The sequence below is a fragment of the Coregonus clupeaformis genome, chromosome 14 (genome assembly GCF_020615455.1).
Source record: "Coregonus clupeaformis isolate EN_2021a chromosome 14, ASM2061545v1, whole genome shotgun sequence".
NCBI classification, from domain to species: domain Eukaryota; kingdom Metazoa; phylum Chordata; class Actinopteri; order Salmoniformes; family Salmonidae; genus Coregonus; species Coregonus clupeaformis.
Window position 1 is genome coordinate 46137048 of NC_059205.1, and position 17815 is coordinate 46154862.

At 43.9% G+C, this 17815-nt stretch overlaps 1 protein-coding gene across 5 annotated transcripts; it reads right to left on the reverse strand.

Annotated features, from left to right (window-relative positions):
* Nucleotides 1-254: 254 nt before the first annotated feature.
* On the reverse strand, nt 255-17746 carry LOC121580823 (histone deacetylase complex subunit SAP130). Of its 5 annotated transcripts, none has more exons than XM_041895894.2 (19): nt 17650-17746; nt 12884-13011; nt 12455-12732; nt 12214-12369; nt 11969-12074; nt 11546-11789; nt 9609-9847; nt 8836-8931; nt 8472-8583; nt 8087-8205; nt 7422-7700; nt 6995-7169; nt 6825-6875; nt 6062-6426; nt 5610-5834; nt 5213-5338; nt 3188-3291; nt 2776-2889; nt 255-2384 (listed from the first exon to the last, which is right to left on the reverse strand). In XM_041895894.2, the coding sequence occupies exons 2-19, from the start codon at nt 12990-12992 to the stop codon at nt 2226-2228; spliced, it is 3057 nt and encodes a 1018-aa protein (XP_041751828.2). In that variant the 5' UTR covers nt 12993-13011; nt 17650-17746; the 3' UTR covers nt 255-2225. The 5 variants fall into 5 exon arrangements, with proteins under 5 accessions (XP_041751828.2, XP_041751826.2, XP_041751827.2 ...); XM_041895892.2 differs by having other exon boundaries at nt 11969-12089; XM_041895893.2 differs by having other exon boundaries at nt 12214-12375.
* Nucleotides 17747-17815: the final 69 nt, after the last annotated feature.

The window sequence follows — 17815 nt, forward strand, 5'->3', positions numbered from 1 at the left end:
CGTCTAACGCGAGTGGGACAGATGTGGCTTCGTAACAATGATCAAGAGCAGCTGCTCACCGATTTGAGAGCTCCAACGCAGTTACTCCTCCGACACCGCCAAAACATCAGCTATGCGGGTGTCGGCTATCGCCAATTAACGCTTGATCTGATTGAATCTAGGCCTTAACTGTTCGTCCAGTGTGCAAATATATGTCGTTACAAAATGGATTCCCATTTCTGCATACTGGTACTGCAAATATAACATGCCATATGCTTAGTACAAAGTGTCTTTATTGCAGTGATTGGGAATGGCAAAAGAAACACAAACAGAAAGTAAGAATCTAGACCCAACTGCATGTAATACACATTCATTATCAGCTACATGAAAAACACACAAACAAACCTGCTTGGTCAAATTAAAATGAAGTGCATATAATCAAAGAAAACTAAATCTACTTTATTTTTTACACATAAAACATTGAAGAATGTATAGATACATTGTGTGTATATGCACAATATGGGCCTATGTAGACAATTTCAGCTCGTTTCATACCGTTTTTAATCCAAATTTTATACTCAAAACTTGATTTAGTTGATACTATACAGCATCAACAAGATGGCTTTTAAAAAATGCACACAAAATAACCTTCCTGCCACTGAGAATCGTGTTCAGAAGCTACAGCTGACCTTGATGTAATCAACTACCATACCCCACAATGGTGTCGGGAGTGCAAATAATGGCATCGCTTTTGATGAGTGGGTATACTAATATATTCACAGTTCATATTGCCCGTACAAAAAAAGATTGCAGTTTTGAAACTGCAGTCTACTGTGGTATTTTGGAGCATTCTGCAGTTATACTGCACTCAGACTGCAATCTTTTTTTCGTAAGGGTGTTTTGAAAAACATCCACTCACCCTTAAATAACTTGTGTTCTTCAGCAAATAACTTTATAACGAGACACTCCTCATTGACTGTCCAGCAATATTTTTGCATGATTAGATACTTAGAATTAGAACAGCAATAGACATGTAGTGACTATGAGGACAACAGATCTTGATTTTACTTTTATGTAGACTCATGGAGTCAACCACCATCAGAGGCATCATACTGCATGATTGAGGAGATTTAAATGTGCCATGCGGTAGAAACATCAGCGCTTTCAAAACGGGGACCTAAACCTAAGAAGTTAACTCGGACAACTGAGGCACCTAAACAAGGCACTGAACAGCACAGAGCACAGAGCTTGTATTGTTCCACATAATGTGATGGAAAACTACTCTCTGCTATTTCTTCATTTGAAATGTCAGACTGACAAGAATAAACACTTGCAGTTTTAGTATCTTTCCGTTTACCCAAAAAACCAAAATAAGACTTATTCAACATTCCAAGCTTACGCCCCAGAAAGTACATTGTCCCGATAGGAGTTTGATTGGGTTTATAGACAGTGTAGTCAAAAAGGCACCCCTTAAACATTTTACTCCCAAATGACAGTTGCACTTTCTTTTACAATCTGTATTTACTAGAGAATACATTTAGCCTGGGGTCAAATACTTAAGCTGTACTTGATTTAGTTTGCCAGACATCTAACTCAAAGTTAAAACAAGCACATGGCAAAGTATTTGACATATATTCGTCCCAAGATCTATTGAATACTGTGATATACAACACTCTTTCCTTGGACTGTAGTGACATTTCCAATGACTGAACTTGGTAGCATACTTGTGATTTTTCAGGAGTGAAGTATGGATAAATACACTACTGATTTACACATTTATTACACAATAAGTACTTGATGATAGTTTAATAAACAACCCATATTGATCACACAATGTTCCAGGGTATCAATTGAACAGACACGGCATCCCCGCTAGACCATCCTTCAACCAATCGAAATCATAATAATTCTGCCAGCCATCCAATCAACAACTGAGAACATACCAACGTCCTGATACGGGCTTAATACTTGTACATTCCTGTCCTTTGACAAGCTCCTCCCTTGGACGTAGTGGAAGCGTGTCTGTTCCTAATCGGTTCCTTCTGCCGACCACTTGGTTCTCAGTTCTAGGTCAAGCGTGGTCGGAAGATTGCGCACACCTAACGAGTAACCCCAGACACCATACTGACTCAAATCTACCAGTGGTCCATGGTCATATCAGTGAGGGGTGTAGACTAGAGCCGTTCTCAGAAAGACAAGGGTACAGGTGGTTAGCCTTTGCCCCTCCCCCCCCTCCCCCCTCTGTTCTAGGCTTTGTCCTTGCGCTTCAGCTTGTTGACTTTCTTCGCTCCGCCGTTCTTGTTGATTAGCTTCATGACTTTCTCCTTGTGGTCCAGCACCTTCATCATGGCATCTCTAGCCTCAGTGATCTGGTCCATCACCAGCTTACAGCGCTGCATGTTACCCTGGGGGAGGGGAGGGAGAGACAATTCAAGATGGCTGACTGACATTCATAACAAAGGCCCAGGTAGAATTTCCATTGAGCCCTCAGAAATTATATACACCTGCCTGTGGAATTGATAAAAAAATGAGACCAAATACTGCTACAGGGCGGCATGCCTGGTTTTAATCAGAGTGTAGTAGCAGTGTTTATGGGAATAGTGAGTTCTTAGATATTGTGATTAAACTTGTGCTCAGTCAGATAGTGATGAGAAAAACCTGTTTGGTTTGTAGGTTATAACTAAGGCCTAGAGTTTTTCCTGGTCAAGTCAAGCGGTCTGGGAAAACTCTGGGTCTCCCCATGAGCAGCAGAAGTGCATGGATTTCCTTTGTGTTGTTGCGTGTATGACCTCTGACCTGTATGAGCTCGTTGATACGGTGCAGGTCATCATCTGACCCGGCCTTCTTCTTTGGGATCAGGCCCTCTTGGAGGGTAGTGAGGCGGCTGTACACATCATGCTCCAGATTAGTCTGGGGATAGAGAGGGGAGACAACATGACTGATGTCACTACTGACTGCTAATCGGGAGGACAGTTACTGTATCTTGTATAAGAAGATTTAGATATATAGAGCCCCTTCATTGTCTTCTGACAGCTACATCATATAACGTGACGCATTGCCATGAAGCACCATCAGTGAGACAATGAGATCCACTTGGATAACATTTTCAAGAGTCAACCCTTTTCGCTCCAACTTCATAACTCTTAGGTTCTCTTTTCGTCGTGCTTAAAATTCAGCATACTGCACGTAAAAGGGAAGTGTTTCTCACCAGCTGCATGAGCTGTGCAGCACACAAGTGCATCTTCCAGCCCTGGGCTCTGCACACCACCCCCTTCTGATTGGCTACGTCCTGCAGGGTGCCCTTCTTCTCCTCTGAAACCATGACAACACACCAATAACCCAATGAGTCCCACACCATTAACCCAATGAGTCCCACACCATTAACCCAATGAGCTACAGACTTCCGTGTTGTACCATTGGATTCGTCCAGTTCTTCTGCATCCGTAGATAACAGGGGCTGAGCTAGAATGGTGTTTGAGACATCCCTGAATGGTTTGAGCTACGAACTATTAAAAAGCTATTTATGAAAAGACTCAAGAACATGTAACATGTTTTGCTCTATGACGCTCACAAGCCACACAAGAGCCATTAGAAGGTAAGGGGTTCTTCTACATTGAAGATTGTAGGAAATCCCAGGACATAGTGTCTATAATACTGTAATAAGCTCACAGGTGCTGTCACAAACTCCAAACAGTTGTCACGGACTAGTTGGATTTTCCAGTGAGCAAACAATTTCTGTACTTACAGCATTCATATAAATTAATTTTGAAATCAGGTTTTGGCTTTGGCAGATATTTTTCTTATTGACATTTGTCAATACAATTCATGAATGCAACGGTTTGTCAAATTGTTTTGTGTTCTACTTGTAGCCCTGGTTATCCTGAAAATAAAATGGTAAAACACTTAATTGTGAAGCTAAATAGAAGGGCTGGACATCCACATAAATGAAAGTCAGATAAATGAAAATCCGATTTTTGCTTGGGGCTCGGGACTGATAGGGTTAAGGCATATTCTAATATAATCATACAGTATTACCTTCAACAACACACCATTAAGCCATATTATAATATAATACAGGTATTTTTCTGGATCAAAAAGGGGCGTCAGTGCGGGATCTTTTAAATAACATTTTAGAGGCCCCCCATCTTGGCGGTGTAGACATTTTAGCATTTAAGCCAATTTCCTACAATTCTATAAATTTCCCCATGGAGCTGAGAATTTTTTTTGCAGTTTTAAAGCTAGTTTCCTGCAATTCTATGCATTTTGCCATGGCTTGTGGTGTTCTTTTGCTCAAACATAATAACAAAATCAATGCTGATAAAATCATTGTTTTTGGAATTTTCAATTCTCCCTGACTGTCTAGCTTTTATTTTGGTGATTGTTAGTTCTCAAGGATTATATTATTTAAAGATATATAGGTCCATTATCTTTTCTACATCCTTTATATCTGGTTTTAGTCGTTTAAGTTTACACTGAAAGCGTTTACACTGAAAAATATTTTTACCACTGTTTGGACTTGGCGACCCGAGAAAAAACATTTAGGTGGCCCGCCCAAGGATTATATAGGCAGAAAAATCCCTGTAATAATACAGTAATACCTTCAACAACACACACCATTAAAATATTTAACTATAATTAGGGCCAGGAGTTTTTCCTGGTCAGGTCAAGTGGTTAGGAAAATCTCTAGACCCTAGTCATACAATATTTGTGCTTTGAAAGTGACTGGTCAATTGCTAGCAACCAACGCTGGAGACTACTAAAACAGAACAGTGGAATGAACTGGTGTTTTTCTCCCACTAGCGTTGCTAATGAAAAGTTCTAACAATGATGTGATGCCAACAAATGACACATTTGCTTTCATAGCATACTAATAATTCCTTTCGGTTTTGCTTCACAGTGCACATAGCACAATAGAAAGAAGTCCTCTTGGTTTGTGTGTATGCTAAATGTTTTCCTATGTATGCACTCTGGTGAGAATAATAACCTTGTGTGATGTTGTAATAATTGTTGTGTCATTTAGATTGTCCAAACAAAACAATGAATAAACAGTTCAACGTCAAAAAGCCTCCATTTCAGTCCACAATAAGCACTTTTCAGTCCCACAAGAAGCGCAATTCAGTCCCACAAGAAGCACATTTCAGTGCCACAACAAGCTCTTAGAACCCAGAATGTATGAAAATTCTTTATAAATACAGTTATCATTGAATGTTATCAATAATAAAGACGGTCTGACCTTTGACCCGGATGTCACTGTATCTCTGGAAGTGGTGGTAGGCAGCCTTCCAGGGGTTCCTGTAGTGGCGGAGAAGGGTGACCGGGGGGCGAGCACGGGTGGGGACATAACGCACACCCTCCTCATCTGCAGGGCAGAGAAACACAGTGGTCACTCACGGGGTTAATATGGCTGTTCTTGTACAAGTCTTGTCCTTACAGACTAGTGAATCTTTAGACATGACATGCACAACCGGAGTAGACTCTAGCCAATTATGATTTATTGTCTGAAAATAAGGAGAATGCAATAAACATTATGGAAGACTGCAGTTAACTTGAGCCCCTTTCCAAGTTACTGAGGCTAGTTTACCGTTCACTTGAATAAATCGCTCACACACCCAAAAGGGATGTTCCCTTACCTATGTACTCCTTGGGGGGCGACTTGCGTTTCTCAGGCCTCATGCTGTGTGGTCTGACCAGGACCTTCTCCTCGTCTGTGCTGTTGGTCTCCATCATCTCGCTCTCCTCCGTGGAGATGACGTGCTGCTGCTTCCGGGGCTTCTTCCTGGGGGAGGCCCCGGGGATCCCGTCCCCACCGGGCATCATGGACAACATGGGGGTGCCGCCATGGGGCATAGGGGGACCTGGAGGGAGAGGAGGGGCCAGGAAGGAAGAGATGTTCAGGGCCCGTATTCACAAAGTGTCTCAGACTAGGAATAATGATCTAGGATCAGGCCCGCCACCTTATTCATTATGATTTAAAAGGTAAACCGATCCTACTGTATATCAGCAATAGGACACCAATAAAAAAAAGTGTTACAGACGATATAGGTTTTGGAGGTGACAAATACATTTTTCTATTCAAACAAACCTGCTTTGGCGGAATCCATAGGCTCCACTTCCTGCTTTATCTTGATCTCAGGGAGGGCGGAGCTTATTCCACATGCCGCTGTGCTACTGGCCGCTGCCTGTGTAGGCGGAACCACCACATTGGCCATAGACGAGATTGGTGGAGTAACGGCAGACATGGCGGGGCCAGGCTGGGAGTGTGGGGGTGCGGACACTGAGAGGAGGGTCTGGATTGGCTGAGAGGGGTGCTGGTGTGGCGGGGCTCTGGGGTGCTGCTGCTGCTGCTGCTGCTGCTGCTCATTGATCTGATGGCTGGGCAGCGCTTCCATGGACGACGACGTCAACGGTGGAGCCAGGGACACGTGGAGATCAGGCTTGTGCTTCATACTGGGTGAACAGGAAAAATATTAACCACACAATCATTTTAAAAGGTAATTCTTAACTACAAGATGTAGTTAAACGATACCAGCGTGTGTAATCAGCATGTACTGAGGATACCAGCGTGTGTAATCAGCATGTACTGAGGATACCAGCGTGTGTAATCAGCATGTACTGAGGATACCAGCGTGTGTAATCAGCATGTACTGAGGATACCAGCGTGTGTAATCAGCATGTACTGAGGATACCAGCGTGTGTAATCAGCATCTACTGAGGATACCAGCGTGTGTAATCAGCATGTACTGAGGATACCAGCGTGTGTAATCAGCATGTACTGAGGATACCAGCGTGTGTAATCAGCATCTACTCTGATCAGGGCCTACTAACAAGGTGCTGTGATGTCCTACCCTGATGCAGGCCTGATGGCCTCTGGGATCAGGTTCTTCCTCACAGCAGACCTTTATAGGGCAAACAGAAACAGGTTAGTGCTGGGCTGGAACAAAAACATACACACCCTGTAGCTCCCCAGGACCAGGATTTGTGAGTAGTAGCATCCAGAGGGGTTTTCTAAACTCACCCTTCGTTGGCAGGCTTCTTGCGTAGGATGCTAGGCCGGGGGGAGGACACTAGGGTGGGAGCACCAGGCCCAGTGTTCTGTGGGTGTGTCTGCCCCACGGAGGTGGGAGGGTGACCGCTGCCGAACGTCTGGCCAATGGGGTTGGCTACCAGAGTGGAGCCGTCTGCTAACACAACTAAGTAGAAAGAACAATGTTGATCTTAGCATACTTACCTTTCTCTGGATTGTGTGTCACATTACCGTGTTTTTTCCTCTCTCAAACAGATGACTAAATTATTTTGAAATAACAGATGAATATCATGAGAACTTTAGACAAGAGAGTGGACGAAATCTGTAGAATAGAATCTGATATGTATTCTATTCATAATATGTCAATCTCAGACCAGACACAAACTCAAAACTTAAACAGCTTTGTTCACCAACTCACCTGAGGTCTTGTTGTCATTGGCTGGCTGCTGTTGGTTGATGGGCGCTGGTTGGATGTTTTGCGCAGTGATCTGACCGGTGGCGGCATGCAGGCCCTGGGCGCTGATGGTGGTTGACTGGATGCCCTGCGTGGCCATGGCAGCGGGCTGGATGTTCTGTGTGTTGATCTGAGCGATGCGGTCCACCGTCATCAGCTGCATGGGGTTGAGGTGCACCGCCGACGCTACGCCCACACTGGTCTGGGTCTGCATGGCCGTGCCACTGGGGGCCTGAGGGGTTACTGTAGGGGTGACAGGAAACAGAGATGAGGGGTTGGGGTTGACACACAGGGTTGGAGACTTGTTTAGAGACAGATTAAACTAGCTCACAATTGGGTCGGACTCTGGCTTGGGAAGCAAGAACTAGAAACTAGTGATTTAATAATACAAAATGATCATTTGTCTTGATTGAAGTGAGAGTTGGTTCAGTACTTTGCATTATCTAGCATTATTAGCATTATCTAGCATTATCACCATCGAGATTATTATCAACATCTAGCATTATCATCACCATTATCACCATCATCATTATATAGCATTATTAGTCACACCCTGAGAATTCCAAATATCTGATTGGTTACAGAGTCATATGGAAGCAGTGATTTAAATTGGGAGAGGTGAGTGGTACCTGGGTACTGTCGGATGGTGGACACAGAGCTGGTGATGGGGGTGTAGGTGTGTGTCAGAGGGTACGACGAAGAAGGATAGGTAGGCAGGAAGTACTGGAACTGCACTGGCACTGATTGCCTGTGGGGGGAAATGCATACCAAATAAATAAGATAAAAAACATACAGCTTAAGTTTTCATAACATTTTCAACTTTCAACTACCAACCAGAAATGTAATCCAAGTACAGCAGAAATAAGGAGAATAAGCCATTTGATATGAAGCCCAGGACAATCAAGCACCATCTAAGTGTTTTAATGTGCTATCCTCTGGGATCAGATACTCATCTTGTTGATGCATGTATTATCATCAACCCAAAAGAAAAATAAATCCGACCCCGTCTCTGACCTGTTGTCACTGCGGGCCTCCATGGTGATGGGGATCAGGTTGCCCCTCTCTCCAGGGTACTCCGGCTGGATCCTGGGCGAGGTGTGGGCTATCGGCTGGGGAACCACTTTAGCTGAAGAGGGTGGAGGTGGAATGGGTTACAATTAGTGGGGTGCAATTTTCATTTCACAACATAAAACCACTCCTTAGGGACTGGTGCTATCAATTCGGCAGTTGATAATTTAATGTGTCACTGTTTTTAATAGCCTCTCTACTCATATCAATTACTTATTAGATAAGTAAACATGACATGAAATGTGGAGTATGTTACTCCAGAGAGTAGCCTGGTGCCTTTGACTCCAACATTAATGATTGAGATACTTACCCACAGGGATGTTGGACGTGGTGACTGCTGTGGCGTGGGAGGAATGAGAGGGCATTGCCATGGTGACGATGTTACTGTTGGGGTGGGGTCCTGAGCCTGATAATGTGGTTATTACACCATTAAAACAGAATAAAGGAGACATTTAGTCTTGATAACTGTTCCCTATGCGTTTGCACAGCAAGCCGTATCGGTGCATTAAGTCTGACACCAACAGGCTCCTGAACAGCTTCTATCCCCAAGCCATAAGACTGCTGAATAGCTAACAGAATGGCTACACGGACTGAGTTGACCCTTGTATTTTTGCACTGATCTATGCACACTCACAGGACTCTACACACACACACACACACACACACTGACACACAAATAACATGCACACATTTATACTGACTCTACACACAAGCACTCACATACAATCATAATTTACACTGCTGCTACTCTTGTTTATCATATATCTGATGCCTAGTCACCTTACCCCTATACATATCTACCTCTATCACTCCAGTATCTTTGCACATTGTAAATATGGTATTGGAACTGATCATGTATATAGCTTTTTACTTTCTTGTGTTCTTATTTCTATTCCTCGTGTGTTTTTGTTCTACCTAATGTTATTTTTAGTACTACATTGATACTGATTACTACATTGTTGGGTTTGGAGCTTGCAAGAAAGGCATTTTACTGTACTTGTGCACGTGACATTAAAACTTGAATGATGCTGAAATGAAAATAGATGAGTTAGACCCATCTCTATCACAACAGTAGCATCATACCCGTAGTGCTAGGCGATGGAGCAGTATTGGTGGCTAATATGGGGGCAACAGTTGCTGCAGCGACAGGAGTCACATTGCTGAATATGGGCTTCTGTGCCATGGTGTTGTACAGCTGGGGTTTCTGACCCCCAATGGCAGGGTGAGAGGGCAGGGTGATGCGTGTGGGGGTCTCCCGAGATTGGGGAGGACGCTGGATGCTCAGAGTGGCTGGAGGGGGGTGAATGGTCAGCCCCGGACGCCTGATGGAAGACAGCAAGAGGAGAGTTAACATTGGTTTTACAATAGCTGGTCTTACATACACTTGCAATAGCTGGAATAGTATAGGGCTCCAAAGAATTAACTATCTTGATACATTTACAAAACGTGGAGCTTAGTTGGTAGAGCATGGCGCTTGCAATGCCAGGATAGTGGGTTTGATTACTGGGACCACCCGGACATAAAACATTTAAAAAGACTGATGTATGCACTCATGACCAAGTCGGTTAGAATAAAGCATCTGCTAAATGGCATATACATTATAAACTTAGCAAAAAAAGAAACGTCATCTCACTGTCAAGTGCGTTTATTTTCAGCAAACTTAACATGTGGAAATATTTTTATGAACATAACAAGATTCAACAACTGAGACATAAACTGAACAACTTCCACAGACATGTGACTAACATAAATGGAATAATGTGTCCCTGAACAAAGGGGGGGTCAAAAGTAACAGTCAGTATCTGGTGTGGCCACCAGCTGCATTAAGTACTGCAGTGCATCTCCTCCTCATGGACTGCACCAGATTTGCCAGTTCTTGCTGTGAGATTTTACCCCACTCTTCCACCAAGGCACCAGCAAGTTCCCAGACATTTCTGGGGGGGAATGGCCCTAGCCCTCACCCTCCGATCCAACAGGTCCCAGACGTGCTCAATGGAATTGAGATCCGGGCTCTTCGCTGGCCATGGCAGAACACTGACATTCCTGTCTTGCAGGAAATCGCGCACAGAACTAGCAGTATGGCTGGTGGCATTGTCATGCTGGAGGGTCATGTCAGGATGAGCCTGCAGGAAGGGTACCATATGAGGGAGGAGGATGTCTTCCCTGTAACGCACAGCGTTGAGATTGCCTGCAATGACATCAAGCTCAGTCCGATGATGCTGTGACACACCGCCCCAGACCATGACGGACCCTCCACCTCCAGAGTACAGGCCTCGGTGTAACGCTCATTCCTTCGACGATAAACGCAAATCTGACCATCACCCCTGGTGAGACAAAACCGAGACTCGTCAGTGAAGAGCACTTTTTGCCAGTCCTGTCTGGGCCAGCGACGGTGGGTTTGTGCCCATAGGTGACGTTGTTGCCGGTGATGTATGGTGAGGACCTGCCTTACAACAGGCCTACAAGCCCTCAGTCCAGCCTCTCTCATCCTATTGCGGACAGTCTGAGCACTGATGGAGGGATTGTGCGTTCCTGGTGTAACTCACCTGTCCCGCAGGTGTGATGTTCGGATGTACCGATACTGTGCAGGTGTTGTTACACGTGGTCTGCCACTGCGAGGACCATCAGCTGTCCGTCCTGTCTCCCTGTAGCGCTGTCTTAGGCGTCTCACAGTACGGACATTGCAATTTATTGCCCTGGCCACATCTGCAGTCCTCATGCCCCTTTGCAGCATGCCTAAGGCACGTTCACGCAGATGAGCAGGGACCCTGGGCATCTTTCTTTTGGTGTTAGTGTCTTAACAACCGTTCCCCAGGTGTATGTTCATTCATTGTTTATGGTTCATTGAACAAGCATGGGAAACAGTGTTTAAACCCTTTACAATGAAGATCTGTGAAGTTATTTGGATTTTTAAGAATTATCTTTGAAAGACAGGGTCGTTTCTTTTTTTGCTGAGTTTATATATTACAAAATAAAACAGTAAAAAACTGTTCAAAGTTAATGCTTTGAGCATGTCGTACCCATGAACCATCTCTGCGGAGTGCGTGGCTGAGCTAACCACTGGGGACTGAGGCCTGGTGGCCGTTACCGGGGCAACCACCGTGGGCAACACAGCAGTGGACGTTGTTACTATTGGCCGGGACTGGATAGGCTGGTGGATGATGTGCTGGACAGTAGGTGGGCCAGTACCACTACCAGGACCTGTAACAGGTCTCAGTATGGTGGGTCCTTTGGAACTGGACATCACAGCAGCTGCAGCAGCTCCTGGAAACACACATGAACAACAGTTAGACATGTCTGTGCTTAGGATGTTTCTGCTGAGGACCTAGAGTGGGTTAAAATATGAACCAACCACTATGGTGTACTTTCTTTTGTCATGGTAAGCACCTTGACCATTTTCAGAATTATAAAAGTTTCTATCTGCTATGGGCTACGCAACTGACCTCTGGGTAGATGGGAGGTAAAGGTGTGCTGGGGGGTGCCGAGCTGCAGGGGCGGGCCGTTGCTGCGAATGATCTGCACATGATGGTGCAGGTTACTGGGGTTGCCCTGGAAACGCCACGCCCATGGACACAAAGCATTATAGATTTGGAACCACAATTTTCATCACGTCATCACATTGGGTAGACCTAAATAGGGTATATTATTTATAGGGTATATTACAACTGTAAACAACACCAGTCCTTACCTGTTGGCCACTGATAGTTGCTACAGGGATGCCGGGGGTCGGAGGCACAGTGCTCTCCAATGTTACAGTGACGTGGCTTGGCACCTTGGGTGGCAGGGAGATGTTGGCTGGTGCTGGGGCAATCACTCGACTGGGCATGGGCGACTTCAGAGATGACTGCACCTAAGAAAAGGTGAGAGATGAGATCAGGTAGGTTGAGGGCTAATGCAGCAGACAGAACTCTGAGCTCCCTCATCCATACCTTTATGGGTCCTTCAGCGAAGGCCAGAGGAAGGCCTTGGGGGATGTGTGGTGGAGGGGCTGACACTGTGACGGGCATGCCCTGCTGGAGGGGCAGGTGCTGAGGTAGTGTTGGGTGGTGACCCTGGGGGGGGCCGTGGACCTGGGCTTGGGGGTAAGGCCGGACCACCACTGTCTCCTGCTTGTCGTCTTTGAAGCTCGGTGCTCCACCACCACCGCTTGGGCGGTCATAGGGACTGTGGTCTGGGTGAGGGTCACGGCTGCTATCGTCTGCCCCACCTGTGGTACAAAGAGTTAGAGTACTAACCATTGTTACGCAGCAGACTTGACTGACCAATGATTTCCCACACTTACTAACCACTGCAAATAGTTGTGATACAAAGCGAGATAGTTTTGCTGCGAGTTAGTTCAGCAGGTTGCATGATATTACCTATTGTGTTTGGTTGACTACTAGACACCATTGCAGTGTTTCCTCCAGGAATCTGTTTTTTTCCCATACCAGGAGGTATTCCCGGTCGTGAATATTGATGCGAACTCATCTTCTGACACAATTGATATCTATGCAATGAAGAGAACAATATTAAACTTGAAAGGTACATGTAACTGCCAAAATAAAGGCGACACATTTTACATTACATTTTAGTCATTTAGCAGACACTCTTATCCAGAGCGACTTACAGTTAGTGAGTGCATACATTTTCATACTGGCCCCCCGTGGGAAACGAACCCACAACCCTGGCGTTGCAAGCGCCATGCTCTACCAACTGATCTACAGGGGACTAACCAACATAAAGTGTTTTAATAGGGCGTTGCGCCACAAAGAGCCACCAGAACAGCTTCTATGCGCCTTGGCATAGATTCTACAAGTGTCTTGGAACTCTATTCGAGGGATGCGACACCATTCTTCCACAATAAATTCTAGAATTTGGTGTTTTGTTGGAGGTGGAAAATGATGTCTCTTGCGCCGCTCCAGAATCTCCCATTAGTGTTCAGTTGAGATCTGGTGACTGAGACAGACACACACACTTTAAACCCCCTATGCTCCTTTGAGTCTCCTCTTTCAAAGTCACAGATCTCTTCTTATAGCCATGGTAGCCAAAATAATGGGCAACTGGGCATTTTTATACATGACCCTAAACATGATGTAATGTTAATTGCTTAATTAATTCAGGAACCAACCACACCTGTGTGGAAGCACCTGATTTCAATTAGGGCTGAACGATTAATTGCATTCGCGATAATATCGCGATTTGACTGAACGCGATTTTCTAATCGCAACGTGCGCGATTTGAGGTGGTCACGTGACGCGACTTTTCATGCTGTCCAGCGCAATGGCCTCTTGCTCGACGGAACAGTCAGAAACTGACACAGCTGATACTTTAATATCGAAGAGGAACAGCACGTCGGTGGTGTGGAACTATTTTGGTTTTAAAAAAGAAGATGCTGAGCAGCATCAGGTGTTGTGCAGAGCATGCCGTGCTCCGATTGCTACTTCACGGGGTAACACTACAAACCTGTTTCAGCACTTAAAAAAATACCACAAATCAATGCATGACAGTTGTATGACCAAAATGCCGAGCATCAGTGCGCGAGACAAGCCAAATACCTCAAGACAGGGATCACTGACAGAAATGTTCGAAAGTGTCACTCCGTATGAACGTAATTGAAAACGGCACGGAGAAATCACTCGGACAATAACCGAGTTCATAGCCAAAGATATGATGCCTCTCAGCACGGTGACCAAGCCTGGGTTCATGGCATTAATACATACGCTTGATAAACGTTACAGTATACCCTCCCGCACATACTTCAGTCAGACTGCCATACCGGAGCTGTACAAAAAGTGCAAAGAGAAAGTCGCCGCGGAACTTAAAACGGTGGAGTTTTTTGCTAGCACTACTGATATGTGGTCAAGCCGCACAGCTGAGCCGTACCAGAGTCTTACAGTCCATTTTATTGATGAAGATTTCAACCTCCGAGCTCGCTGCCTACAAACTACCTACTTCCCAGACGATCACACAGGGGAAAATATTGCAGCCGGCCTGAGAGAAGGGCTTGTCAGCTGGGATCTCCACGAGGAGAATCACGTCTGCATCACGACGGACAACGCGTCGAATATGGTGCTTGCTGCGCGGCTTAATGAATGGACGAGGCTCCAATGTTTTGGCCACAGATTACATCTTGCCATTGGTAAGTTATCGTGTGTGTGTGTGTGTGTGTGTGTGTGTGTGTGTGTGTGTGTGTGTGTGTGTGTGTGTGTGTGTGTGTGTGTGTGTGTGCGAGCCGAGAGAGAGATGCGTCGATTAGTAAAGCTGAATATACAAATATATATAAATGATATTATATAAATCGGATGGGATTAAATAAATTCATACTTCCACTCCTTTTCTAATATGTAAATTCATTTTCCTTGCTTATATCATATGTCTGTCTGTGGTGGAATGCCCACCTGCATTTTTTTTCTTTTCTTGTTTTTGTTTTTTACATGTTTTTTTAGTGTTTATGAGAGAGAGAGAGAGAGAGAAAGAGAGAGAGAATTGACATGCAAATAAAGACCCTTTGAATTGAGAGAGAGAGAGGATGTGTTGTGGATGTGTGTATTTCAGAATTACAGCTAATTTGAGTGTGTAATAGTGAGAGCCTTGTATCAAAACTCAAATTGTGTGTAATACACTACTTTTTATTTCTTTTAGAAAATGCACTCAAAGATGACAGTGTCAAGGGCAACAGCACTGTGCAGGAAGCTGGTGGGGCACTTTTCCCACAGTTGGAAGAAGAAAGCAGCCCTGACGGAGGCACAGAGAGAGCTCAAACTCCCTGAGCACAACCTCATAACGGAGTGCCCAACAAGATGGGGTTCTAAAGAAATGATGATTGCCAGAGTGCTTGAACAGGCCAAAGCCATTTCTCAGGTATTGTCTGGAGATCGATATGCACGCTCCCTTATCCCAACCTGGCAGGATATTGACGTGTTGGAGTCGATTCACAAGGCACTGCATCCTCTACTGGAGTTTACTGATGCTCTTTCTGGAGAGGAGTATGTAAGCATCTCCTACCTCAAGCCAGTTCTCCACCTTTTGCCACATCAGTCCTGGCTGAAGATGCTGAGGACACTGACCTGACTAAATCAATAAAAACCAAAGTCCTAGCATACCTCAATAACAAATATGGAGACCCAAACATCCAGGAGCTTTTGGATGTTGCCTGTTTCCTGGACCCTAGGTTCAAAATACAGTACATCAGTACAGACAACATCCCTGCTATCAAGACTCGTCTGAAGACAGAGATAGTAGACTTGGCACAACGTACATATCATTGGGTAAATAATTATGTATTTCACAAAAACAAAAATTTCTGTAAAATCTAACTGGAAAACTAATGGCTGTTGTTTTCATCTAATAGGAGAAGAGGTCTCGTACTGAAACTGTTCAGATGCCTCAAAGTGCACAGTCCTTGGGGGAAAAGACGAAGAGGTCTCTTGGCAGTTTTTTTCAAGACCAGTTCAGCCTCTCCTTCTTTGCCTGTAAATCTTGAAGATGTCGCAGAGGCAGAGATAAACAATTACCTGATGACTCCTACCATTGATGGAGAAGATGATCCATTGGCTTGGTGGAGGGTGCACAAGATCAGCTACCCACAGTTGTGCACCATGGCACGCAAGTATCTTTGTGTACCTGCTACAAGCGCTCCCCTCAGAGCGTCTTTTTTAGCACAGGAGGGAATATTGTGACTTGCACTCGCTCATCCTTGAAGCCAGAAAAAGTCAATATTCTGGTTTTCTTAGCAAAAAACCTGTGAGCCACTGAGAACAGAACTGTTGGATAAGTATGGCTGGCAGTGCCATACTCGTAGTGAACTTTAGTCTGTGTGGTGTGTTATTGTTGTGTACTTGAGATAAGTGAGGCTCATCTATTTTATATTATAATATTCAAATCGTTTATAAAAAATAGTTTGTCTAAATTAAAAGTGCATTTCTCATTTTTTATTTATAACTTTATTTACTTTGATTTTACAAAATATTTTCAAAGCAAATTCCTTGTTTCAGTTGTGTGAAATGTTACTGACTTGGGAGCAGTAAGATACATACAATTTAAAATTATTTTTTCTTAAGACTGTACCTTTTGCACACAGTGTTTACAAAGTTCATGCCTTTGTTTAAATTATTTAAATGCACAGTGGCAAAGCCACAGATGTTTCTGTAATGAGCAGTTCAATAAAAATGTCATTTATTTCAAGTCATACATGTTTGAATTTAATTCTAACAAATAGACCCAGCCTATGGGAAAGAACATTTCACACTAAATGTATATACTATTGTGTTGGTCATATTTAAATCATTCATTATGTTTTGTAGGGGAAAAAGGATAAATAAATTAAATCGCATATTAAATCGCAATCGCAATATTGGGGGCAAAAAATCGCAATTAGATTATTTTCCAAAATCGTTCAGCCTTAATTTCAATATACCTTGTATCGCTCATTTCCTCAAGTGTTTCCTTTATTTTGGCAGTTACCTGTGTGTAGCTAGCTATAGGTTCACAAATGAATTTAGTCAACATCTAGGCAGACATTATGAGTTCCATCTGACACAGTCAATGCTGTAATGCTTAGCTAAGTGCATTGACATCTGCAAGGATTTCTCTGCAAGTTCCAACCATATAGACATCAATAACTAGCTAACTTGATGGCCAACCTTTTGACTATGAACACTGTTTGCAGTGGACTGGATTCAAGCCAAGGATAACATTAGCTTACTACAACTTGAAAGCAGTCACTAGTTAGCAACTGTATAACGTTAAGTTAGCTTACTAGTCACTGACTTGCTAGTTTGTTGTTACTTCCATTAAGCCAGTGTGGGCTAGCAACTAACTAACCAACCAAGTTGAACAGACAGCTGAACTAACATCAGCTATTTTAGTCGATTTAAATCAAGGAAACAATACAAGTGTGGATGCTTCACGGAAGTCGTAGTAGATACAGTACACAGCTAGCTAACTACTAACATGAATTGAAATCGCGCCCTACTAGCTAACAATGCTAGAAGCTAGCTAAATTGTGCATTATGTCATTGAACTAACAATAATCAACACTTTTTTGATCAACCCATTCATCAGAAAGACGTACATTCATCTGCAATTATTATTGGTGGTTACTAAGAAACAGTACGATTATATTCAACCAGCAACAAGAACATACCTTGTTTGTGATCAGGAATCTCCATCCGTGTCCTTCTACTACGCGCGTGTTCCACAAGCATCACTATTTCAGAACTTCCGGTTTTCAGTGATTTTTTTTAGCCATATTGCAAAAATAAAAGCCATATGAAAAATAACGCTACAATAAGGAGGTTGCTGTAGCATTC